Genomic DNA, 27,027 nt, shown 5'->3' with positions numbered 1-27,027 from the left:
GTATTTAACTGCACCTTTTAGAATAACATCCAGGCTTTATTCTAAAATATCTAGTGGTTGGATATCACAACCACTGATAATTTCTTCTGACGTTGAAAAATGTGTCTGTTATTTGTTAGGTGTTATTTAATAAGATGTGTTATATTGTTGTGTTCAGAAGAGACAATGAGAGAGAGTAAGAGCTGATTTTTTTTTCCCAGCTACTAAGAACTTAGATTCATCTACTGCCCATTGCAGAGAATGGAATTACTTCTGGATAAGCAGACTGCCTTTGAAAATGCATGTGTTTTATACATCTGGTTGTCAGCTGAGATCCAATCTATTTCTATTTCTTTTGTGTAGATCTTTAAAATAATACAATACAGACTGCTGACTTTTTCACTCTTTTTTTCTTTTTTTCAAGATTGGTTGTTTGCTATAAACACTATAAATTTAGGTGGAAGGCCCGGAGAGAGCTCTATGTGAAATTAATGCATTGTATGCATTTATTATATGATGAGCAGTCATCTGTCTGGGTAAAAGAAGAGAGGGACAAGCAAAATTGACAATAATTGCTGCATTTTTGACATTCTCAGTAAAGACACTGAAGATCTGAATGATCTATCTCTTCCTCACCAGGGTCCTGTTTCTAGAAAGCATATAATCATAAGTAACACTGAAAAGCCATGTTTTTTCATACCACAGCTGGTACTTTTAGAACAGAAGAGGAATTTTGGGGGGATTAGTTTTATGAAGTGCTTCCCAAAAATTAAAAGTAATACCCCTTATTTTTTCACTGGCAGATTTTTTTTGAGAAATTTCTAACTGCAACCATCATCCACATTTCCCCCCCCCCTTTTTTTAAAAAAACAACAGATATGAGGTTACAATGCACAAAGCAGAATGTAACCAAGTGTCATCTTTTGTACAACAAATACTGTAAAGCTTCGCCCCCAATCAACGGGTAGCATCAAAAAAACACCAGTGGAAAGGGGCAGGCACTAATCCTACTATTTTCATCCAGCTTTGGGAGAGAGATAACTATGAAAATGATTTTTTTTTGAGCAGAGTGAAAAAATATAAAGAGAAGAAGTATCTTAATATCAATATGAAATGAATAAAACTACTAGTTCTGAACATAATTTTATAACTCTTGTTCATGTGTGGGCCAGAAATTCAGGATCTGTGAGGTCCTGTGAGGTTTATGTGAGAAGCATGGGAGGACTGAACACTCTTGAAAATTATTTAAACTCTTTGTTTACAGAAAGGCAGTAATTTCTTATGCTTACAAACACTCAGGGTCCATGGCTTAGATAAGAAGCAGTAGTTCTATATTTTCAGGGAATACCCTTCMAAAAAAACAGTCATTGAATTAAGCATGTGGATTAGCCTGGAGGTCACAAGCAGGAGTCAGGGGATTGCAAGGGCTCTACGTGTGACGAGATATCCTGGGTAGGTCCCAGAGAGGCAGAAGCATTTATGGGAGGATAGCTAATATGGAAAGCTGGGGATCTTCGTGTAGAAGAGGCTRAGAATCTGTACAGTTTAATTTCAAGAAGTGATACACATCTCTTCCAACAACTTACCATAACTCATAAGGGTTAACCTTTTCTGTAATTGTCTGTTTTCAGTTATTATAAGATTCTGAAATACTGGATGGACGTCACTCTTATAAATTTATAAAAAGATTTTTGCTTACAGGTCACTCTGAAGAAGAGATTACCAACCCACAATAATAATGGTGTYGATCCACTTGCACTTGCTGCATCTTCTGGTGTTTCTGAGTCATTTTTCATTGTTTAAAGAACCTAGATTATATATTTTTCTACTCATATGAAATCCTATTAATTATTTTATGGTTATTCTCTTTCCCTGATCTTTTTCATTCTACTCCATTTCCACTTCCAGACACACTCAAAAATGTACATTATATAGAAATTAGACTAATGCATTTGGCAAAAAAGAGGTTTTTTCCGAATTCCATTAACTTTTATTATCAACAAGCTCAACAAATATGCACCTTGACAAATCCCTCTTCCCCTCTCTTAATAACATTAGTAAAAATGTGCTTCATAATTGAGAAAGGCAACAGAGCATGAGATCTCTTTTTTCTTTCCTGGTTATTCTATTCACCTTTCCTTTTTATTTACTCTCTGTTATGTCCATCATCCAAGACTATCCTTTCACTTCTATTTCTGGAGAAGCCTACACAGGTCATTCATGTTCCAGGTTAATGTCAAAAGATTCCTCTATACAGTATATCTGTGGTCTCACCTATATATGAGTCAGGATGCTCTCTAGAGGAGAAAAATTAATATGTAAGGGAATGTTTTGGAAGGAAAAATCAAGAGGATAAAGCATTCTAGAGGGAAAAATGGAAGGAAATAAGCAGGGAAACAGGATCGAAAGAGCTGAAAGAAAAGTCTGAGGAAAAGGACTATGCAAAAGATCAAACAGAGGGATATTGKCTTATAATGGAAAATGGAGGAAGGATAGACAATATTTGCTGTATATACTTTGATGTCACTGGTTTCTGCCCCAAACAGTAGAAACTGTTTGAACTAGGAGTTAGAGAAACCAGTGTTTGCAGAGGTCTACGTTAGCTCAATGCATACCTTCGTACTTCTGAGAAGTCAACACAGCATTTAGCTCTCAGCAATCTCTGTGGGCTGCAGTGATAATGAATAGCTTGCACTGGAAAGCCAACAGGCACACGAAACAATTTCATAAACAAGACCTAGTTCCCTACGCACAAGAACATCTCTGGAAATCATTGAGACCATTTTTCATCCTTAGTATGCCTATTGCAAACGTCTGTATTTTCACAGGTTTCTAGATCATTAGGAAGAAGTTTTAATTTAACATCTCCCCCCTTGATGAATATATTGAAAGGTATAATAACTTTGAAGTTTATTATTTTGAAGTTCTGGGCTAATGTATGTGTTGCTCTTACTACTTTTGTATGACAGTAACGTTTGAGACCTCACTTAATATTAAGTCCTCAGTGTGTTAGGCCTTATACAAATATTCAGAGGATCTAATGCTGTTCCCTGTGATTCCACATTTGAAATCAGCTTAATGTTTTTCAATAACAAGTGAAATCTGAGATTTGTCTATCTACCCAACATGCTACTTACAGTTGTGCCAGAGGAGAAAAATGGGAGGGCAAAGAGAAATGTGTGTTTAGAAAGCCGAACCACGGAAAGACAAGCAGTACTCCTATGTTAACTTTTATTTGGAAGTCATCTTCCCACCCTTCTGCAGTTCCTTGAAAAAGAGATATACTTCTTAGGAGGTTAACCAACCAGGATCACATCAGCAGTCAGCAAGTGGCCTTGCCTCAAAAGCTATTGGTCCAGACCAGCCTCTATATACATTGGCTTTCTGAAACGGCTAGGTGCTTTAAACCTTGACATTCTCTTAAGAAGCTCTGTCAAGAGCACTACCACAGACCCTGTTTGAGCTTTTTTCTCTTCTTATCTTTCTGGTTTTTAAAGAAAAGGTAACACCTGAAAGAACAAAGAACATCTAAAACAGTACTGAACATACAGGCCAATTGGCTAAGCTGAGTAAGGATGAAGAGAATTAGGGAGGCAGAAGAAAGAAGATACTAGAGTACTACAGTACTAGAGATTTAGAGAAGATACTAGATCACCTAGAGGTTTTTTTAATACACATTTTTTATTTACAACTTAAAATTATGAAACATATTAAAAAAAAAAAAAGCCTGTTTTCCTGGCTATCCATGTGTTCTAACTGTCCCCTCTCTTCCCTGTCACAGGTGTTGTGTTGTAATATGTAAAGATGAGGGTTATTACTGTGCATAGTGTTGTGGGGTTGTTTTTTTTTTTTTTTGATTCTGTACTCTTTTTAACCTTGATCATTTCATTAAAGTGTTGTGTCTCACAATGAGTTGCATCACCAGAGCTGGAAAAAATGGAATATGTTCAACAGAGAGGCTGCAGGATCTCCATCCACTGGAGTTTCAAGACTCAGATAGGCAAAGCCACAGCTGACCTGATCTCATGCTAGATATAGTAGGGAAGTCACTTTAGCTTAGACATGTGGCAGCGTGCACTGATACTTTTAGCCAATGACTCCAATACATGGGCCCAGCTCTTGTGAAATCCAGCATATTGTTGGCAAGTCATGTTGCTGACTCAAAGCAAATTGGAGATCTTGTTTCCCATTTGTATTTTTTTAAGTTTTTTTAAAAAGGTAATAAGCTTCAGGCTAGCAGCCGTTATATCTTTAGTGTTGTTCTGTCAATGGCCCTTGTGTATGATACTAAGGAACAATAACTCACACCTTGCCTTATTGCATTGTTCAGCTGTACATTAGCACACTGTAGTAAACCCCTCATTAGAAATAAAACAAAATCAGGATATGCCCTGAATACTGGGCAAGATTTCAGCTATTAAGATCATTTTGTAGTTAGATTTCTATGAATTTAGCTAACTCTGAGAGTTGAAGCTGAGTTGAGGGAGACCAGACCTCATTTACAGACCACTTCACAACTACATTAGTATAATGTCTTCACACACTTTAATTTGACAAGAAGCAGGTTTTAGGTTTTATGGTGTTTAGGGTCAAATTCAGACCAGAGACTGCGCAAGCAGTAGAAAAATGCTGTTGATTTTAAGGAGTGTCTTGATTTTGGCTTTCTTGATTTGGTCTGGGTTTTTTTTTTTTGGCCTTAGTTACAATTATGAGCTGAAGTTCAAAGCAATCTGCATTTATCCATTGAGTTTGGGGGAATTTTTTCATGGTCAGCCTGGGTTCTTGGAATACTTTTTATCATTCTGCAGGCCAAATTACACCTTTGGTGACATCTGTCATACACATTGTCATCAGGGTTTACACAGAGGTGTAACAGGTTACAACAATTTTGCAGTTGATCTATACAAAAAATAAATAGGTATTCAGGTCACATTCTCTGTTGTCTCTACTGTCTTAAGAGGAATAAAGAGGAATAAAGCACTAGAATTTTTTTTGGTAAAGTCTTCAGCTTTTTTTCTGGATTCATGTAGGGATCTGCTTTGTTCAATAAAAAGAAGGCATTTTTTTCACAACAACATATTAGAGTAGAATTAAAATTCTGAGAATGTGCCTTAAATGTGAAGGAGGGCAAATCAGAGTGGAACTGTCATGCATGACCAGCAACTGCTAGTTTATATTGCCATGGTAGTGACTCTGTAGCTAATGTTAAAGCATTTGCTTAATTTTAACAGTATGCATCCATTTCTAACAAATCTAAAGTTACTGGATTTTTTTGGGGGGGGGCTTTTCAGTTGCCTCTAATGCTTTCTATAAAAATAACCTTCTGAACTCTCCGGCAATTGAATCCTGCAGCCCTTACTCTCCAAGGTAGCAATGGGAGGCTGAATCAGCCATCGTCCTGTAGCTCCTCATGTCAAACATTGTTTATAACCGGTCAGATAACCACCAGAAAGTACTCGTAAGTCTCAACATATTAGGGATTTTAGCAAAATCAATTATTTGTCTCAAAGTACCTACTAGGCATGCCCTTGTTTTCTCTCTTGCCATCTAAATCAAGGGACGGAAACTACAGGCAGGTTTTCAGGCGCACCGTGAACATCAAATAGTCAAAATGAAAAATTACCAACTTTCAGACTGCATTTTTTCTGTGAACTATTTGTCAAATACCTGAAAATGGTGAACACCTTCACAGAAATCACAATCAATACACAAAGGAGGAAAAATGAAACATTTCTCAAACAATCTAATTCGTCCTGTGGATCCATCCTTCTTTTTTTGAGGTGCGGGAGGATATGGAATAGAAATGAGAGCTACATCTTCTGTGACAGTGAAATTAGTGAAGCAAAACTGGAGGTTGTTAGTGCAGCTTATATGTAGTGCAGCATTATGTCCCAGTATGCACATCTCTTTCACAGAGGCAGAGGTACCTGAGAGGTACTGAATAAGGCTTTGTTTCCTTGCAAAACTAGTCCTTTTTATGAACTTACACACACACACGCACACATATAAATCATGATTACACTTCAAATCTGGAATCAAATACCTTTTGGTTTCAACCAAACCTTGTCTAGGCATCAGTCATTAGGTGTATTTCATGTTCTGGCTGGTATTTTATAGGCTATAAAACTGTCTTGCTGTGTACAGCATTCATAGAAAAATAATATCCCAGTCATGTAAGTCCTATAAGGGTGAGTAACGGTAATGTGATTTTGCTGGGAGAAGGCAAAAATTGTGGGGGGGGAGTTTAGCAAGCAGGTAAGGGGGGAGAGGAGAGAGAGAGGGAGAAAGACTTCAGCAGTTTTAATTCTTCACAGAGTCTTATGTTTCTGGAAGAGATGCTGGAGGCAATTCTGAGAAGTAAATTGTTATGGCAGCTTAATTCAATAGACTATAAAAAAACAAATTTACCTGTGATGTGTCTGTATTGTTAGCTTCTAATGTGCATTACCCAGAGTGATAAAACATTTGAAATGAAACTTTCTATAAATGTTTACCAGCAATGATGCATACTGGGTCAAGTGCAGCTCTAATCTGACAGGAGAGAACCACTCTGCTCAGGGGCTGTGACCACATGATATAGGGACACATGCTGCAGAAAATGGCAATAATGGAAGCGTAAAGCTACCTGAGCCCTCTTCCGTGCTGTCATCTTCTTAATATCTGAAATGCTATGAAATGAATATATACAGAAGAGAAAAGGCGGATATACTGGTCATTGTCTAAGAACCATGAGGATCACTGTATCTTAATTAAGAGTGAGGAATATCTTTCCAGATGAGAGGATGTATGTATTAATATTGCATTTTTATATACATGGAATAATTGTTGCCAGGGTTGATAAGACTAAAGAAACATTTATAAATGTTGTCATCGAGCAAGAAAAAAAAATATATTAAATTCTAACATTATAGCCATTAAATGATGTGTCATATATAAACATTAGTATTATGTTCTTAACATACAATTACAACAATCTAACAAAACTTGCCCACCTGCTGCAAGCAAGTTGTCAAAATGTGAATCTGTGTAACTGTTTCCTTGGAGCTTGATTAATACAATGATATGAATGAGACTCCAGAAGAGGTCCTGTAACATCTGGGGAGGGGAAGGAAGAAGAGGAGGAGATCACATAAAATACATATTGAACTACCCAAATTTATTTATTTGTTTATTTTTGATACAGTAGTCAGACTGTAGATCATTAAGTTAGCTGCACTTATGCTACTAAAATGTGTGGAATATATTACAATATGTGATTTATAAAATGTAACTACTGTATTTTAAGGAGCTTATAACTGGGGGGAAAAAAAACACACAAAAAAACCCACAGAGTAAACCTGAAACCAAAAATGTAACCTAATTAAACTATGCACTGGATATGTTCTTCAAAAAAGCTTGCATTGTAACTTCACTTGCAAAATGCAGTCTTAGAGAAACAAGCAGCGTGTCTTGTCTCAGCAAGGYGTACTCAGGACACTGACAATAATGGCTCTGTTTATGTCTCCATTTTGCTGGTTTAAACCATGAGTTACTCAGTCCAAATGAATTAAATTACATCAGTAAACTTAGTGTAAATGAGAACCAAATTAAATTTAATTTAAACCTTCTTGACGGTTTGAAAGGGGGAGGAGACAGGAGAGCACTTGTTGCAATTCCCTAGAAATATTTTTTTCTCTACCTGAACTCCAGCATTGTCACATTGTAATTAATTAATCCTTTGTGAACCATGCTTTTCTGTTTCATTCAGTGCTTCTAAGACTGCTTCTCTGGAGAGTGCATAAAGTTTTTGGAGATCTGTTTTTGTAGTCTTGAGTGGTTAGTCTTTCAACTCCGGTGCTACCACTGTGATTTTAATTTATCAATCTTCTGTTCAGTGAAATGCTGTAGAAACATTTCAAAGCCTAAACCCATCACTTGTTCCTACACCTGTCAATGAGAGTCTTCTGTACCTGTCAAACCAAGTTAAATGACACTCCTGCAATGTATACAATATTACCAATAAACTGGATAATCAATCACTTGTCTATGGTTTGACAGTAGTGCCTTGAATACATTGAATTTAAAACACATTTTTAAGAAGCAGGACTCATTACTCTTGTACTAAGAAAAATATATATATATATATGGACATCAAGAATTTCCCAGTCACTCTATACAATTAAAGGATACCTTGGGAAAAGGTTAGGCCACTTGACACTGGAAAGCTTTTTCATTACCTTAGTACAATATGTTCCCATGGGAAACGTAAGTAATTGGAGATTACATTAGATGAGAGAAAAATAGTTTAACAGSAGGAGAAAGGACAGGGAGATATTAAGTGGATTTATTTAGGTTTCTTGAAGTAGAAAAGCTACAATGCAGCATTTTGTTTCTAAAAAGCCTCAGTCCAGCAGTGCTAAGTGTAGACTATGCCTGCCGCCACAGTAAATATTTCTGATTTGGAGTACTTCTAATACCTAGYACTTATGCTGTATAGAAAATTGTTTGGGCTAAATTTTGCTTTGAACTCCCTGCATTGCTTGTGCCCATTTGACTGCCAAAAGCAGCTCTCAGGCCAGCTGATTCTCCAGGTCTGAATATTAAACTCAATGTTTTTGCTATCCTGTGCTTCACAAGCTTTGCCTAACCCTCTATAGGGAGGTGTCTAAATGACTTACTTGCTTAACTGTGTATATTCAACTTTGAATATTTGGCCAGGTTTTGCCCCCAATTCATGTTGGAAAGTACATTCAATAGTGTCCCAAAAAATACATTTCATTAGGAAAATAGTTTTGGGGAGAGAGGAAGAGGACAAAGAAAAGATATATCTGAAGGTGGAATAAACCAGCCTGCTTATATTTCAAATGAGTTCTGCCTAGCCTCTGTAGAAAGATACTTTAATAGGTGCAGGAAATGGGGTACTGTATGTCAGACAAATTGTTAAATGTATATATGCCTTACTTAAGCAAAGCATACCTCTTTGGATTAGATTTGCCACATACTTGTCAGTTTTGCAAGAAAGATTCTCCATATACATTAATAGAAGCTCAAAATGCTATCTTGCATTTATGAATTAAATGACCAAACAGAATTCGGAAAATACTTTTATTAACTTATGGTTACAAAACTATTATGAGAATTGATCAGTAATGGAAGCATATAAATAGTAGATTATCTTTAATCACTTTGGTAATAATTTTTTTGTTTGTTTGTTTTAACCATGCCTATTTAACCTGGTAACTGCATTATAGAAAAGAGTGTAAAACACATTTTTCTATAATTGCTTTTCCTCCTTGCTCTCTCTCTCTCTCTTTTTTTTTTTTTTTTTTTTTTTTTCTGTAAACTTCCAGGACTATGTTAGCTGAAGGAATCACTGACAGTAAGCATATCAGCAAAAAGCAGGCTCTGGAGACTCTGAAGTTCTCTTTGCAGGACATACAGCCTGAACTGCAAAACAGAAGTGTCCTTTCACTTCTATTGGCATCCTCAGCCTTAACTAAAACAGGATCATCTCTGAAGTAAAGCTGGTATTCAGCCCCCACACTCCTTTAGTCTTGGATGCTTGCAGTGAGATTATCAATTAATATGTTAATTAGCACCAATTTAAACGGTGTCTTTGGGGAATGTAGGTAGCCCTCACTGAAAAATGACCTGAAATCTCCACCTTTTTTACTAGCTCGTGAAAGTCTTTGCCATCTGATTGATTTTCTATCAGAGAAAATTTCCACCTCACATTGCTTGTTCCCTAAATCATCTAGTCACCCCCACTACTATTTTTTCTTTTTTTTAATATCCCTTCAGTTTAGACTGATTCTCTTTTGCACTCTATAGGAACAATTTCTAGCACTGTCTTTACATGACAAGAGAAATGATTTTACAAGTGACTGGATTACTGTTTTGAACCATTATGTTGATATGTGCCTTCTAAAAAGAGTTTGATTGAAGGAATATTGCTTTTGTTTTTAATATTTTTATCCAGCCCTGACAACAGAGAATCAATTGACAGTATAAATGGTGATAGGGCTGTCAATTGAATTAAGATACATTATGACTGGTTTGTCAACATTTATGATTTACAAATAAATCTCTGCAGATGAATACCTACAGAAGGGGAAAAAAAAGATGATAGTTAAGGGGGAATCACATGCAAGATTGAAATTCTTGTTGTTCTGAAAACAAGACAATCAAATTCTGCTCTGTTCTGCATTAACTATTCTAAATTCAGATTAACTCCACTGAAGTCAGTTATATTAACTGCTGTTTAGAGCAAAGTAAATGAAAACAGAATATGAATATTAATTTATAAAAATCTTTTGTGCAATAGAACACAGAACATAAGAAAGGCTATGCAGTAGTGATGTATTTTCAATATACAATGCCATCAGATAAATAAGGACATAATAACATATGTAAGCTTATTTCAAAAATGCAGAGGCATAATTTTGCAATTGCCTGATTGACACACATATAACTGCTGATATACATGTGAAAGTCGAATATGTATAGAATTACAGCTCTGAAAATCTGGTCCTTGGGGATTCCTTTATTCTACAGGCATACAGAATTTAAAATAGGCTTAGTGTTAAGTGAAGCGAAGCTAAAAAGAGTCATTATCTTTCTCCAACTAATACAGGATTCTTTGGTCAGAATAAGGAACCATGACTCGTGCTTAACAGAAACACCTTTTATTGATGAGTTTTCTTTGGTCTTGGTGTGATCATCACAGTGTCTTTTACTGTCTTCCATTTTAATAGCAGCATCTTGTGCACAGTTCTGTTGTTAATGCTGCAGGGATGGCATATGTTTGCGGGTAAGTAATCTGTTTACAATGCCRTCATGAAACCGCTGACTTCACCAGTTCAGAGGCTCGTTTAAACCTTTCTCTGCTTCCGACTTGCTCAGTATTTGGTATTCTGCACTGTGCAAGTGATTTCTTGCTGCCTTCTTAACACAGGTTGGTGGGTTGCTAAGGAATAACTCTCAAGGGGTTAAGAGCCCTTCAGTCACCTTGATCTCAGTGCCAATGATTATCTGCGCTGAATTTCTGCTTCAAGTTTTATACCACAGTACTGACCAAAGCTTATGTTTGTCCCTTGGCGTTCATAGGTATGAACAATTATGGCTGTAGGTGGAGAGCTATACTGGTTGCTTTCACAGTGTAATGTCATTAACATATCACTACCAAGCACTGAAAAATCATCATTCAACTTCAAAAACAAACAAAAAGTGAGACTGGTTTAAAACAAACTGCAATTTTTTCTTCTAGGTTATCAGTTTTGAGTTTTTCTCATCATCATTGATTTATGCCCTTTACAATACACATTCAGGACAACTGCTTCACAACCAAGAGGACTAGGAACTACCCTTATAGTACTCCAGACCTCTCAGGGTCTAACATAATGTCTTGCCTCTGTGGGCTGTTAGGCCACCAGTCACTGCTAAGGATGCTTAATGTAGCCGTTAATGCAGGAGCTATCGCACTCTGCCGCTGCGCTGCCCGTGCTGACATAGCTGCACACAGAATTTCAGAGAAGGAAGGAGAGACTCAGATCATGGCTCCACCTTAAGATTTCCAAAAATTTTAAACCCACCCTCCTTTACATGTCTCCTTATTCCATAAGGGCCAACACCTACAGATAAGGTCCTACAGTGCTACTATCCTACTGTAATTTTAATACGTAGCATGGAAAGATAAATGTCTTACCTCCCTGAACAAAGCTTAAATTCAGCAGCTTTCTCTGAGGAGTCTAAGCAGTGGGTAAGGAAAAAAAAAAAAAAGAACCCTTTGTTCTGTTGAGAGTTCGTGGTAGTACATCCACTTCTGCTATTCCCCCCGCAAAGGTGAAGTAGCTGTTGCTCCCTCTTTGCAAGCGGTCCCAGTTAACAAGTCTCTGCATGTGCTCTTTCTTGCTCCATGCTAATGATTCTCCATGCAAAAATATCTTTTACCCATGCAGAGAGCTCCTAATAGCCTGAGGGGAAAGCAGATATTTCTTCCCCACCCCCCCGCTGAACTCCCCCGTACTGTGGGAGCACGGGATTTAACTAGCAGGGATACCTTGAATGCTGAAGTAGATTTCACTTACAGTAAATTCAGACTAGAAAAGGAAGCAAATTAGCTGCTGCTAGCTTGCCAACTGTGCTAACAGGTCACACTTAGAAACTACCATATGTTTGCATCTGGTGTCCCAGCCATGGGGTCAGTAATTTTTGATAGAGAGTGCAATAGAGTGGGCAAATTGGATGATGTATACTGCAACTAAAGGTGTGGGTATGTCTATGTCAGAGATTGACTGTCATGCAAAATTCAGAATACCTGCAGTTACCTCCTATTTCAGTAGCAACGGATGGCAGTTTGTGCTATGCAAGAAAGCAAAGCACCGTAACTTTAAAGAGGCAACATCTATAACAGAGCCAGAGCTGGCTTCAGGTGTAAAAATACTTCATGACAATTGCTGGGGTTTCCCAGGGTGAAGATTAAAGGCATAGGGGCAATGTCCCTCTTTTATCTTTCTGGAAGCCTTTGAAAATTTTTACCATATAATGAATGTTGATACCCAACATGTTTCTGGGCAATCATAATGAGCAATGCCAAAATCAGATGTTTCTGAAGCAATGAAATATAGGCAACCTATAAAAACTTACAAGAATTCATAAATTACATTGCTATGTGATAATCAGACTTAAAAATGTACTTCTACTTTTTTCTGCTCTGGTCCCACTGATAAGCCTTTGGACCACACAGAGAATGGTGGGTTTAAATTGTAATTTGCAAAGCTGAAGGAATATGAAGAATTGAGTTCAGTTTCAAGGCAGAAGTTATCTGAACAAGAAACAGAGCAAAAGAATAAAATTCTTAGGGGCTGATTGATGTGCAAAACTGCTTCTTTCAAAAGAGAAGTATAATCCCAGATTTTACACTGAATTAAAAAAAAAAATTGCTAATACACATTTTTCCACAGTTTAAAAACATTTTACGTAAGGAATTCTGTGGGACAGCCTCTCCTCGCCGATACAGCGACAGAGTGTAAGCCCAATAGAGAAGGAGAGAAACTGCCAGTTGCCACACAAGAAACCCCTTCCTGCATTCTCCCTACCCAAAATACCCACTGACCCCTGCCCCAAAACCGCAGCTGACTGCCCCTACCCTCTTCTCCATCCTCACCTGAGCAACCCTTTGAGCCTTCCTCAACCACTCCCACCCTCCTGTGCCCCTTCACTGCCCCCATTCCCAGAGGTGGCTTTGAGCCATCTCTGTCATGAAATTTTGCATACGAAAAGTGAGTCGCTCTCACACCCTGTGAAAGTCCTGTGGCCTAACCTTATTGTCTCCCATGGGCCAGAGCTGAGTGCTCCAGAGAAGTATGACTGCCCTTCAGCTTTCCTCTAGCTGGTGCAAAGTGAATTGTTCTTCATCAGGTTCATGGTCTCCAACGTTGAAAAATAGAATTTATCTGGTCTTTATGCAAATTAAATTAATGTCAGTTCAGGTGAAAGTTTTCATGTGACAGGCCTTTTAAATTTAATCTTTTCTCTTCAAGTTGTCTGTGCTCTTCTACTTAAAAACACAAATTCAATATTAAATACAGGTTTATTGCAGCTATTAATCATGCAGCTAAGTAAAGCCATTAGCAAACTGTGAATAGTTGTAAATAAAATCTTAGCTTTGCTACCTCTTAATTCCATGTAGACTGTCTATGGAATGAAAGACAAAATAAGAGATGTGGCATAGTTTAGGAAAACGTTTGCTACAGTTGAGTTAAGGTGAGATACAGAAATATGATTTCTGTACAATGTGTAAATAATATTATTTAATATTATATTTCTTCCATCTCCCGTACTGTGCTTATCTTCTGCTGGGTTCTAGTCTCCCAGGGCTGTTTTATTTAGTTAATATTTCATATAAAATGCATATAGGGCTCTTCCTTCTCAAACAGTTTACCAACTGAACTGCAGTCAGCGTGCTCTCTTTCTCATCTGGTGAGTCTCATGAGATCAGAAAAAAACAAAACCAAAAAATGTCAGTTCAGAATTCTTGTCCCATGTTACAAAATGTGTACTAAATAAATAAATAATAAAAAATTGGAGGACATTTTGCAATGTTCAGGAGCAGAAGTTACCCAGAAGTCCATTCCCTCTACAGAAGCTTCATTAATATGTAGCTACTGTCATTCATCTCTTCATTTTCTGTGAATGTTTTCTTCTCTGCTTTGTCCTTTCTAAATCTCTTTTCTACCTTTCTGCTTTTATATTTAAATCTTCTCTTTCTTTTAATGATTCTTTCTTTCTTTGTGCCTCTCATCCCTTCCTATTCATAATTGTCCTTCTGAAGCAAGTGAAAAACTTAGGTTTTGCGTCCCTACTCCTTCATCAGGCAGAGTATAAATCCCTAGTGACTTTTCAGTACAGTCCATTTATAACTCTTGGGTTCTATTTTGGGAGGAGGAGTGAGACAGATTTCATTGCTGTTTCTTCATCAAAAAAGCAGAAAGTGGCTATTGGGATGCAAACCTAAGGACAAGGAAGGTTTGACATTGCAATCAACAACTCAAAAATAGGTTTCCTCTGGACATTTGCTATTTCCTACCTATATTTGTTTCCCTTAATGGTCTCTTTCTTTTCTCAGATTGGCATGTATACTCCCCTCTGAACCTGAGACAAAAGTCACTGAAAAACTCTCAGTAACATTATTGCCTGCACCATGCATTTTCCTAACTTTTTTCCCTTTCTTTTTGTGTATGTTTAAATCTTCCAGATGAAAGATTTGGTGAACTCAAGGACCAACAAGCCAACTCTTTTCATGTTTCTCATGAATCAAATCCATTTTCTAGTTCCTGTCCTCACCCACTCACTCATTTGCCAATCTCTCACACGTTTACCAGTCTTTCTAGTCCACTGATTATGCTATGTTAATGCAGAAAAGAGGAGGGTTTCAGTATTAATTAGAGTGTGTACTTTGTTCGATCACTCAGAGAATCATACTGTAATGAACCTCTAATTACAGAGCTGTGTTAATTTCTTTCTATATGTGCTGTCAATAGTTTTGACTATTTTGATTGCCCCAGACTTCACTTTTCCAAATATACTACAGAATGATAGCGGACAATGGCATGGATAAACTATACAATATATGTGTGTATACATACACACAATATATATTTGAGGAGAGGGAGTGAGAAGATTTTGAAAAATGCCTTGGAATGTGAGAGTAAACCAATATTACCACAAATGTATTAAGGGATGTATAATTTTCTGTAAGCCAGTTCATTTTTGTTTTTCTGTGTTTTTCCACAGTGGTTATGTCTTCGATTATGATTACTACAGGGATGATTTCTACAATCGGTATGTGTGGTTATATTTTTATACGTCCTATACCATTTCTACTGTTTGTTTATAATGCAATCACATTGTTTGGTTAGATAGGTCTGTTTTGATTTTCCATATTATTGATTTCATTATTTTTATTGTGTATCGGAAGACTATTTGAACAGATCACAGACAGGATTACCACCATCCAATGTTTGTTCATTAAACAGCTCTTTTGCTGTTAACCTTCTCTGTGAGCTTTTGGGGCTTTTTCTGTGCTGAAGAATTTAATGATAGTTTAGTTGCTCAGTGTTCCTTCCTAAAGAGTTCTTCCAGGCATACTTTCACTGGAACATATAGCAACTGTAAAATTCTTCAAATGACAATCCTGTCTTTGTCTTTTCATAAATGTGTGTGAAAAGATGTGGAATGTCTCCTGCAAATGTGGTATTTCAAACTTTTTCCAACAATGCTTAAAAGTCTAGAAGGCCCTTGAGGCAAGTCAGACCACAAGTTGAAAAGCAAGTGTATGTCTATGGTAGGAAATGGAGTGTGAATATCTGAGCAATGGGAAACTTATGCCTTGAGTAGGTACACACAGCCTAGCTCAGCATGATGGGAGTTTAACAGTATTCATGCAGATCTAGCAGAGTTACTGTAACACAGGGTTAACGTGGATAACCATGGATAAGCAGCTCATGTCCTAGCAGTGTTGTATGCATTATAATAGCCTGGTTTAGCAGGCAGGAGGGGAACATGGCATTACTCTACCAGACTCTTCTAATCTGAGATTTCTTTTATGTACATGAATGTGCAATCAACATACTTTTACGAAATAGAAATGCAGAAATGGATTCATGACTCTCTGAATTTCTGAACTAGATATGTCTTATCCCAAACTTTCTAATCTCAGAAGACTTTTTTTTTTTCCTAATATTCATTAGTTTTCCAAGTTTCCCTGAATTATTCGGGGAGAATACATTTATCTCATCTGAACTAAAGCAGTATTGGGATCAGAAAAGGGTGGCAATAATGGTTAGTGCTGTGAAATAAATATATGAGTATGAGTGACAGCCATCATAAGCACAGTTAAACAATTGCATATGAAGATGAACACTAAAACATGTTTGTATTTTTTACATTCATCTTCATATACAATTGTTTAACTATGCTTATAATGTCTGGAATCCACTTATTTATCGAGAATATTCAAGGCCATGGATTTCAACTTCAATTGGAGTCATAGGATCACTGCGATATGTGTTGCAAACGGCTATGACAGGAAAAAATGAAGCAGCTAGTTAAGTTGTCTGTAGGATTATGGTACAGACAACTGTGAGAATCTTGGGATTTAAGCATTAGGTGCTTACTTGCCAGAAAAGGGGCTACAAGACTTAAGTTTCATTCTGCTTTCTGCTCAATATGCTGTTAGGCACTGTGCTGACTGAATTACTGTTTCTTGTGTGTCTGTTTTCAAATAAATATCTGTCTTTCCAGCTGGGGGACAGTAGTCAGAATTGTCTGAAAATTAAACATGCAGTTATAAATTTACATAATTACTAGTTGCAAGTATCTTTTGAAAGAAATTCAAGAATGTTTCATGAGAACATTGTTTGTCCTTCAACTTTAGTCTCAGAACTGGAAATGTTCATTTACTGAACTTTGTTCTCCCAGTCTGTTCTGTTCAGAGCCCATAGCTTTTATGTTCTAAATATGTCTGTAGCTTTGATTACTTTTTCTATTGTCTTTATTTCCTTCTATGAGGTTAGCCAGCTGTTATTAATTGCTGTGTTTTTAGGATTTGGGAACTGGGGGGGATGGGGATACTAGTTCATTTAGGTTATAAATTATCTTTCATTGATTGTAGTGGTAATTCTTTGAATTACTTACTACGATGTATTTTGTTTGAACAAGACTAGCAATTTATTTTTATAAATCTTGCTTGAGTGTTTTAGTGATTCTAGATCAGTTCGCCTTTCAATAAAGAGCACATATGATGGGACCCCTTTTCTGTAGACTCTGAAGGACATACAGCTCCCACAACAGAAAGAATTTTTTGCTGTTTTACAAACTGCAATATGTTTCTTTATGGTGACGGTTGGCTTCAGAAAAGTTCATTTATTTTTCTATCTGTATGGATAGGAGACAGAAAACTAGAATCTAAGCCATGCATGTAATAAAGGAGCTGAAACAAAATGTACTGCTGTTCCTTGTGTGCAATGAACTGATGTGGACCTGCGGAAAACAGGTTATGGATTTTCCATGCTACAAATAACAGAATCCCATAAAACATCCCTCATTTAAACTATGCAAAATCTGAGCTGTGCGCTGGGTTGTGACTGAAATCTGAATATGGCACTTAATGTGCATAGGTCCTTGAAATCTAATTTGACTGTGATATAAAGTGATTATGGTTTCAAAGGGTAATTTTCTCAAAGATAACATGAAAATTTAGTTGACAGGGTTTCCATGACATGAAATCATAGAAAGTGTTATGGAGTCCAACTGACTTCATCTTTTCTAGGTTGTTTGATTACCACGGCCGTGTCCCCCCACCACCCCGTGCAGTGATACCACTGAAGCGTCCTCGTGTGGCTGTGACAACAACTCGCAGAGGCAAAGGGGTATTTTCCATGAAAGGAGCATCACGATCCACATCAAGTGGGGCTTCTTCCTCGGGATCCAAATGTGAGTTGCTCATATCATTGGGTTTTATTGAAACAGTGATCCTGCTAACTTCCTCAAAAAGCAGGCAGTCTAAATTATAGCTCTGTTGGTTACAAAAGCTGGCACACTTTTCCTGCAAGTCAAAGAGCACCCTGATGTAAATTTTAAAGGCCATTCATTCAACAACATTTGAGCTACAGATCCATTCCTTGGCCTCAGAAGAAGCCTGTTTAAACTATCCTAGCATCCTGACTGCTTATGGACAATGAGGTCCTGCAAATGTGTGATAATAAATCAATGCTAATAATCTAACTACAGAAAAGCTGAGGGATACTGATCTCAGTGGAAACTTGAGGATTTTTTTCACTCCTGTGTGAGTTTGTTTGTCTCTTTCTTTGTTTGTTTGTTTGGGGGGGGAGTTGCTAGTGACTCCTTTGAAGACAGAAAGAGGCAAACTGCCTTTGTGTGTTCTAAAGGGAATGTAAAACAGGACTGGAGACTTTGGGGTTATTCAACCCTTAGCGAATTGGCCTTTGAATAGCTGATGAACAATAGGTATTCTCTTCTCCATGTTCACCAACCTCCTCACCCCATAGTATCTCCCAGAAACTTCATCTTCCTCTCCATGCATCTTTCAGCACCCACATGTCTTCCCCTGCCCCTTATATGGAGTGATACTGTCCTTGGAGGTGTCTCTGGAAGAGGAAGAGAAAGATCAGGTAGGGATCAAATATCAGAGGGAATAAAGGGACTGTGAAAAGACACTTGCAGTACCAGACTGCTCAGCAAAGCACCTTGCTCTCTTACACACAAGGCATGTAACAAGTGAATCCACCAACAGTACACCTAACTGGAAAAGGGGCTAAATATGTCACAAGACGATTTTATACTGTGCTTGACCAAGCTATCCAAATCTCATACACTAGCCTCTAACAAAGATGAACCTCTAGTGAGTCCACTAGGATCCGTATGTATTAAACGATGGTATCTAAGGCCTTGAAAGAAAACTTATAATAAATATATGTAACAGAAAAAATGGAAGTATGATAAACAATGCAAAAGATAACATTGTACTTCAAGGAACAAAGAACTCAGGTGATTCCTTGGAAGGGGTGATGTTCCGGGAAACAATCACTCTTAAAGGGCCTGGGATTCAGAATGGAAAGCAGTTTGAACATTGACTTATAATGTAGCACAATAACATATAGAATTTATGGATATAAAACTTAGGGTATCTTGGAGGAAAATTGTTTCCTCTGTATGTGACCCTGCTTCGGAAAGCTGTGTCCAGTTCTGCTGTCCGCAAAGCATGAAGGATGTTGAGACAAGCTGAAGAGATTTCAGAAGAAAACTTCAGGACAATGGATAAAGCACTGGATCTTCTGTCAGATCTCGTTCAACTTCCTTTACCTTCAAGCCATACCACAGATCTTCCTGTGGCCAAGACTGACATGACTAACACAACATACTTTACAGAGCCAATGGGAGGGTAATATCTAGAACTATTTCTTGGTTGGGTAGCATGAGCTCCCTTTTCTTTCACTGAGATATTGGGCATGGCTGAACTGGTCATGATGCTATAACCTGGGGTAACTGGTGGTGTCATCTTACTGTTATCTCACTTTCATTCATAACCATGTATGTGACTTTTGGCCAACATAGCCCTTCCACGCTGCACAAGCAGGTGCAAGCAAACAGTAGGATTCCCCACTGTCATGTCAATTTCATTGGGCTTGCAAGCTGCAGCCAGCTCAAGAGTCACAGGTTAACAACTTCTGCCTTAAAGTGAGGCTTGGTATAGGTTCACCATGTTTAGTTTGTTGAAGGAAAGGCCAAATAAAAGTTGTTCTCAGTCTTAAAATAAACTAAAACCATTGGCAAAAGCCCTTTCTTCTTGCAAAGATCTGATGGGTGAATTCTGAAGTTTGTCAACTTCAAACTAACTTGTTAGGTAGCCATTAGAACTACTTAACAAAAGTATTAAGTTTGAGGTGATGTTTTGGTGGCTGTATGTGTGCTACATGTCTAAACTCCTGTTAGCCAATGGAGATCTAGCCAACTTAGTCATTGGAGCCTAGGTGATGATTCAGCTCATGCTGAAGGAGGCACCTGTTGGCTGGACAGTCGAATCACGCTCCTGTGTGATTTGAGGCTCCAATGAATGAGTTGGCTTGATCACCATCAACAAGAATGGGAACTTTGATACATAGCACACAAGAAATCATATGAATTTAGGTGTCATATTAAGGAGCTGTCTCACACTATAAGTGCATGTCTGGGAGTACTATCATCTCCTTTGCTCTCTGGAGGGTAAGCATGTGTCTACATCATTTTCATACACATCTTGAACAAATCCCCTTGTCCATAGCCACTCTTTTTCTTCCCTCAATACTTTACATAATGAATTAAGATTCCTAGTATTGATTTAAAAGAAGGCATATGACTCAGGACTCAGTTTTAGTAGATTTAGAATTTAAATTACTTTGCTGGTCTTTTCCAGTCCTTGAGTCTTTGGCTTCTCCCGTACTGAATTTAAGCTTTAGTAAGTATGTATGGTTGTAGACTTATTCAGTAGATCTCCTCTAGTTCATCCTTTACTGTTGTTTTATCCATATGAAAAGTATAGTTGCATTCAGTTCACTACTTCTCCTAAAAGCTGGTCTAAGAATTCTTTGGTTTTTGTACTCACTTTGTCTTGAGAAGATAAACTATTTTAGATGAGTTTTTATTTTTTATATTTCTTGTCCAGCATAAGTTAGAACTAGAGAGAGCAGAGGAATTTAGCATAGATGTCAAGGAACTCCCTCACACAGAAATCTGTATTTCATTGTAGTGAATGGGAACATATAGATATCTCCTCCTCAGACTAGTCACCACATTTGCTTTATTACATGTTCTTCATTTCAGAAAATGTTTTGTAGTAGCATGTCAAGAATTAAGTAGTGCTTAGTGTAGATTATAGAATTCAACCCTAGTCCAAATAAGAGGACCCATAGCCACATGCTGTGAGATCTCCAACCACACTGCCTAAATAACATGGAAATGTTGCAGAACATGTAAATTATTTAATAGAAGAACAATCATGAGCGATCCTAATATACAATGTTATGCCTTGGTGTAAGTATCCTTCAATAGGCAATGCTTTTGTATTCAGGTGTTATATGAATTCTACAAATGTCAGTCTCCAGGTGTCAAGAATAATTTTTTGATTAAGCTCTTAATGCTGAAGGGAGAGCTGCAGGTTGCATCACTAAAAAATGTGGGTCCTCATTTTTGACCCCTGTTGGGTTTACAACCTCAATTCTTTAGAATGGCATTTGGAACACAACTGCAGAGACCATTTATCATGCAGGAATAAACTTTAGAATATATTCTTTTTCCTGTAGCACACCTGAAAATAAATTGGTTGATTCTTTTTTTTTCTTTAAGAGGAGTCAGGCACACAGTATACAGACTGTCATGCTTGATTTCCCCATAGAATTACTTCCCTTTTTGTCAAGCCCAGCCAGCCCATCATAAAGGTAGAAACATGATTTTGTTGACTTGGACAGAAATGTAATCAGCTTGTTGTAAGGCGTTTATCAGAGAAATAACCAAGCCATTCCCTTAGGGTCTGCAAGCTGGAAAACTGAGAATGTGTGTTCTGTTGCTTCTTTTGCCATTTTATTCGGAAGTTTGTTATATTGATTTGTGGGATGAAACAGTTTAATATTTTGTTGCCCCTCTACTCTACATTGCTAATTTGAACCTCTTGAACTAATGCACTTTTGTTTAGAATTGCAATTTATTGTTAGTTAAATAAAGGCTCTCTTCAATAAGGAGAAACATAGTTTGTGGGAAGGAAGCTATTTTGACGTTAATGAAATTCAAGGCCGTATACCAGCTTAATCTCAAGTTCAGAATTAACTATGTCAAAATGGTATTGCCTATGCTTGAAAGATTTCATCCCCAAATGGCAAAACTCTCATGAGATCACATGCCCTAATATACTTTTCAGACTTAAGTAGAAATCTCTTAGGCATAACTATTCTCATAACTGTTCATAATCAGACTGGACCCAGAAAATGAACCCATACATGTACAAGTAAAGGCCAGAACACAGAGGACTCATTTGTGAAATTATTAGGGATCTGGATTAGAGGAACTTTTTTCCGAAAAGCAGCAATCCAAGGAAAGATGCTTGATTTGGCATACAGCAAAGAAGTTATAAAAATATAATACCAAAATATAATATATACCTTGCTCACTGATGAGTACATCTGCAGAAATAATGTCTGTCTTCCATTGCAGTAAATTCCTGTTCTACCAAAAAGTGGTAATATGTGCTCTAAGTTTGCTTTTAAAACAAAAACAAACTGGGAGGATTTGACTTCTTTTCTGAATCTATAATTGCTCTAGGATCAGTTAACCACATTATTTTTCTCATTTTTTAACTCTAAAGACTAGAAAAAAATAAAACCTTTCCGCATTATCAGGAGGAACTCATAAAATTGAATACATGGGGAAACTACACATGGCAGTTTTCTATGCTAATGGTAAGAAGCAGCAGATGCAGATTGCCATTTAGCACTGGAAAAAAATCACTTTCTTCTGACAAAATGGAAACTGAAGCTCTTGGAGTATGCTATTTCTTTTTATATGGCTGTAAACAGGAGGAAAATGCTAATCAGTTTTTTTATCCGTTGTGTGCATGGGTAGGGAATAGTTATTTAAGAAATTAAAATACATACTGAATTATGCCTTTAAATGAATTCATCTTAGCTAACCCATTTTACAGTGAAATCTAAAGTAATATAATATGATAAAATATTTGGTATTGAACTGGAAGCGTTTAGATAAAAATACATGACATTTCTTTTCAAAGACATCTGAATCATGCTTTTTAGGTTGCAATTTGTAGTTATGTCAAAAAAACATTTCCCAAATATTGCTGTAATTCAACGATAGTACTTCCATTTCTATAAATGTGATTGACATCAATTTTAAATCTCTTGTTTTGAGCTGGTTCCTGGGTGCGCTTGTCTCCTTTGACCCTAGATGCTTACATGAAAGATGCATTCTTGAATGCATTTAGACTCACAGCAAAGAACTGTGAAAGGCCACTGAATGTACTTCATGCTACTGCAAGTAGCCACACCATCTTGTCCTTTTCATAAACAGAATAAATTCCCTCTTAAACCTGGTTGGGATTTGGTTTTTTCTATTTCTGTTTCTTCTAACTTCCAGCTTCAATTTGTTTCTAATTTGTGCATATACACATGAACAACATTGTTTTAGCTTAAAAGTTTAATTTTCTTCTAGCCTCTTCTCTCTAGGTCAAACAAGCAAAAGTCTTCTGTGTTTCAGGCTTTTAATTCTTTTGGTCATCTCATGACCCTTCCCTCCACCTTCCCACTAGAATTCAATGATTCAAACTGTACATGTTACTCCAGATGAGCTCTCATCAGATGCTTGTACAATGACATTGATACTTCCCCATCTTTAGAAATGTAGCATTTGATACATCCTAGCACTGCATTTTCTTTTTCATGGATGCATTATAGTGATAGGCCATTGTCAACCTGAGATTAAAAGTACACCCAAGGATAATTCTTTAACTTTCCTTTTCAGTTCATGAGGTCCCATGTTCAGAGAGTAGGAGTTCTGTTATTAGTCAATCAACAACTGAATTTCATCTTGTTACTACTGTAGAGATCTTTAAAATCACCACTCCTGATATCATTACAATTCAATCCCAAATAGATGACACCTTGCAATTTTTCTGTCATCAGCAAATTTCACCATTTTACTTATTTTTGACGTCAAAGTTGTTGAAGATGTTTAATAATTCTGGTGCCAATCCTTGAGGAATTCCTTTAGTAATTTCTTTCTCTTTCACTACATACATACACCTGATAGCCTTTCTGCTAAAAGAAAAAGCAGCAAGCTACTTTATTTTCCTATTCTGTTACTAAAAATCAGCTGAACAAATATTTTAAACACATGAAGCTATGGTCTCAAGTTTATAAAGTGATTTGTTTCTTTTAAAAAAATTCAGTGAAGCTTTAATGGAGAATTTACACACTCCAAGCAGGACATGTTTGCAGCACAACTTTAACATGTGAGTCTGAAGTACAGTATTTACATTCTTCACATTTTTGTCTGTGTCATAATACTGTCCCTAAGGAGCTTGAAGTTCTCCCTCTTGCTGTAGTTCTATATCAATTTGGCTTTAGTAACCTCTGCCTACTATGGAAATACTCTGTGCAATGTAATCGAGAGTGGAATTTCTCTGATGACACTGATCCTGAAGACTTGTACGATGCCCTGTAAATTAAGAGGGTAAGCAACCTGGATAATTACACCATCTCAAGTTTGAAGCTGGGGTGGAAATTTGGAACTTGTGCAGATTTTTTGAAAATCTTTCTCCTTTTTTCTTTCAGTCCTTTCTAGTATAAATTTGATGTGATGGACTGTATGTTGGAATCTCCTATTTAATGACCTTATTAATGTTAAGTTGCAGCTTCATTGCCAAAGTTTGAGCAAATAATTTTGGCACAGGGGAATCCTGCAGGGAACATTGGTAGCAATACAGCATCTCAGTAGTTTATAACTTCTTGATTTGCTGTTGAAACCACATCATTTTCTTTGTCTTCCCTTTAGTCCAGTCTTCTTCCTAAATTGAATTCTCAGTGGAGCAGCACAGGGAAGGCCCTATGAAGCAGAAGCTTTGGCCTGACTTGAACAGTAGCCCTATGTTCATGCCTGTATCCTTGCCAAACTGAGTAGTGCAAATGTATTCTGCTTTGTTTTTTAAACTGGGAGCAAGTATCATTAGGTCCTTGTGTTGTCCCTTCTAAGTTTTGATCTTTTGGCCCTGGTAAGCCAGTCAAAGGAGCACCTCTAATACAGCAGCTTGGCTGTATGAGATCTGTTGCCATCTGGCTTCATAGTGGGCTGCTGCAGACACTTAGCATTCCCCACTGGGCAGATTCACACTATTTCACCTTGGAATCTGTGCTGCTTCTGTAATCCAGCATGGACGAACCACAGCCCCCAGGGAAGTAGTGACCTTCTAAATATACAATTATCAGAACTGTAGAATCTTAACATTTCATTACAGATCTGGAGGATTGGACAGTGACCCGTTATTTCTCTGAGAACATTTTAAGACCTTGGTCTATAAATATACTGAATACTGAATATTCTATCCAATATGAGGGCCTAGCACAAAGGTCACTTTTAACCATAGTTATATAAAGCCTACTGTTCATTTCATATGAAATCAAAGGTTTCAGACAATGATAATGTGAGATGTACAATTTCTTAATATGAGCACATGATTAAAAATCATTGTCATGTGTAACAACCTGCCTTAGCTGAGTTGTTATAACTACAGCGTACATGATCCAAACTGTAAAATAAAAAAACCACATCAGTTTCAACCTCAGTGAATGTCCTCTAAGCCTTCATTAAGGTTGGTTTAGAAGCAAATGCACACTTATCGCTAATGAACCAGGTGGTAGCTTGCCTATACGCTTCATCATTAGATTTTAACTGTCCAACGAAAAATAGCTATGAGACGCCATGATGAGATACATGCCCAATAGTCAATGAATGAGATTGCTAAGACAAGATGCAGTCAGAAGACCCTTTGTACAGAAAGGAAATGTGTCCTTCTCCACGGCAGAAGCTCCCCTTTCTCAGCCCCACTGACGGCCTTCCCATTGCTCCAGATACGCACCTCCAAAGACAATGCATACCCTTCTTCAGCAAAGCGAAGGAGGGAAGGGTACTACTCCTCAGAGCTCTTCCATTACCAGTCCCTCACAATTTAAGGTGCGGGTACATTTCTCCCTACAGGAACTGTAAGAATGACAGCTCTGTTATATGCTGTTGACCCTTATAATGGATTTATTTTCCCATGCTAGCACAGGGTTGCTATTTTCTCCTCTTGGCCTTTACAACATGATATCCTAGCACAGATGGAGCAAGTGGATCTGTTTGGACTATCTTTTAAGCCTCAAAAATGCCATAACATCAAGTTCATTCATGAGTGCTACAGTATCCTTTCTTCTGAAGCCAAAATACCTCCAAAGCAGTTAGGTCTTCTTCCTTTACATAAGCACTTCCTCCAGTACCATCTGGGAATGCAGTAGGAAACATAAATGAAAAGTAGCAAACATAGCACATATGCTATAGCATACATGACAGCAAACATAAATGAAGAGTGATACACTGTAACAAACATTTATTAACTTCTTAATTTACTGGTCTTAATTTACTGGAGCTAGCCCCTGGATGTGATCATGAAAAGAAATATTTTCATATATTATCTACAGCTGGAAAAAATGCAAGCACTTACCTAGAATTGAAAACTTTTAAAGTAATAATTTTTAACACTTTATATTGTGATGAAGTTGTTGACTGGAAAATAACATTACCTTCCTGGCTGCTCTAGCATTTATGTTACCATTCTCTGTTGTTGAAAAATACCTACTGCTACTGTGAGGGATATTTTTATTATTGCTGTTATTGTTAAAAAACAGTGCAGAAAAACAGCATTACAAGACAGTGAACTGTCTGTCATATTGGAGTCATTCTTTCACTATAGGCTGTTTGTCACTAAAAGGTACTTGGATTTACTAAGATTTCCCTTTAGATGTTTGCCTGAAATGCTTATTACAGAGTAATACCCCTCATGTAAACCCCTGTCACTAGGGCTTAGTATCCTGTGGTTTTCTAGGATTCAGTATTTGTAACTAACAAAGTTGGTTTTAAAAACTGATTCTCTAAAAATAGAGAGAAATGAGGAAGTACACAGAAAAGGAGAAAAAACATGTTCTGTTGATTCATGAAGGGGTGCAAATATAATTTATTTCATTTTTTTGTGTCTGTTCTCTTTTCACAGTGAAATCAGATGAGTTGCAAACAATCAAGAAGGAATTAACCCAAATCAAAACAAAAATCGACTCCTTGCTAGGGAGACTGGAAAAGATTGAAAAACAGCAAAAAGCTGAGGCAGGTAGGTGAAAACGATTTGTAGTCACATGAATTAAACCAGAGCATAGTTATCAGTCAAGTTATCTCTTAGGTAGAACTATCAGGAGGAAAAAA

The 27,027-nt window shown here is 37.2% G+C and overlaps 1 protein-coding gene across 1 annotated transcript in view; it reads left to right on the top strand.

Moving 5' to 3' along the window:
• Positions 1-27,027, top strand: part of RALYL (RALY RNA binding protein like) — a 111,177-nt gene that overhangs the window by 61,187 nt on the left and 22,963 nt on the right. The window contains exons 4-7 of the mRNA XM_026073701.1: positions 15,253-15,300; positions 17,789-17,952; positions 18,570-18,650; positions 26,822-26,935. Of these exons, the coding sequence (XP_025929486.1) occupies positions 15,253-15,300; positions 17,789-17,952; positions 18,570-18,650; positions 26,822-26,935 (407 nt within the window). The remainder of the gene's footprint in view (positions 1-15,252; positions 15,301-17,788; positions 17,953-18,569; positions 18,651-26,821; positions 26,936-27,027) is intronic.

Source organism: Apteryx rowi, unplaced genomic scaffold (assembly GCF_003343035.1).
Source record: "Apteryx rowi isolate R43461 unplaced genomic scaffold, aptRow1 scaffold_374, whole genome shotgun sequence".
In the NCBI taxonomy this organism is placed as follows: domain Eukaryota; kingdom Metazoa; phylum Chordata; class Aves; order Apterygiformes; family Apterygidae; genus Apteryx; species Apteryx rowi.
Note: the sequence above shows the minus strand (reverse complement) of the source record. Positions and strands in the feature narration are given on the sequence as shown.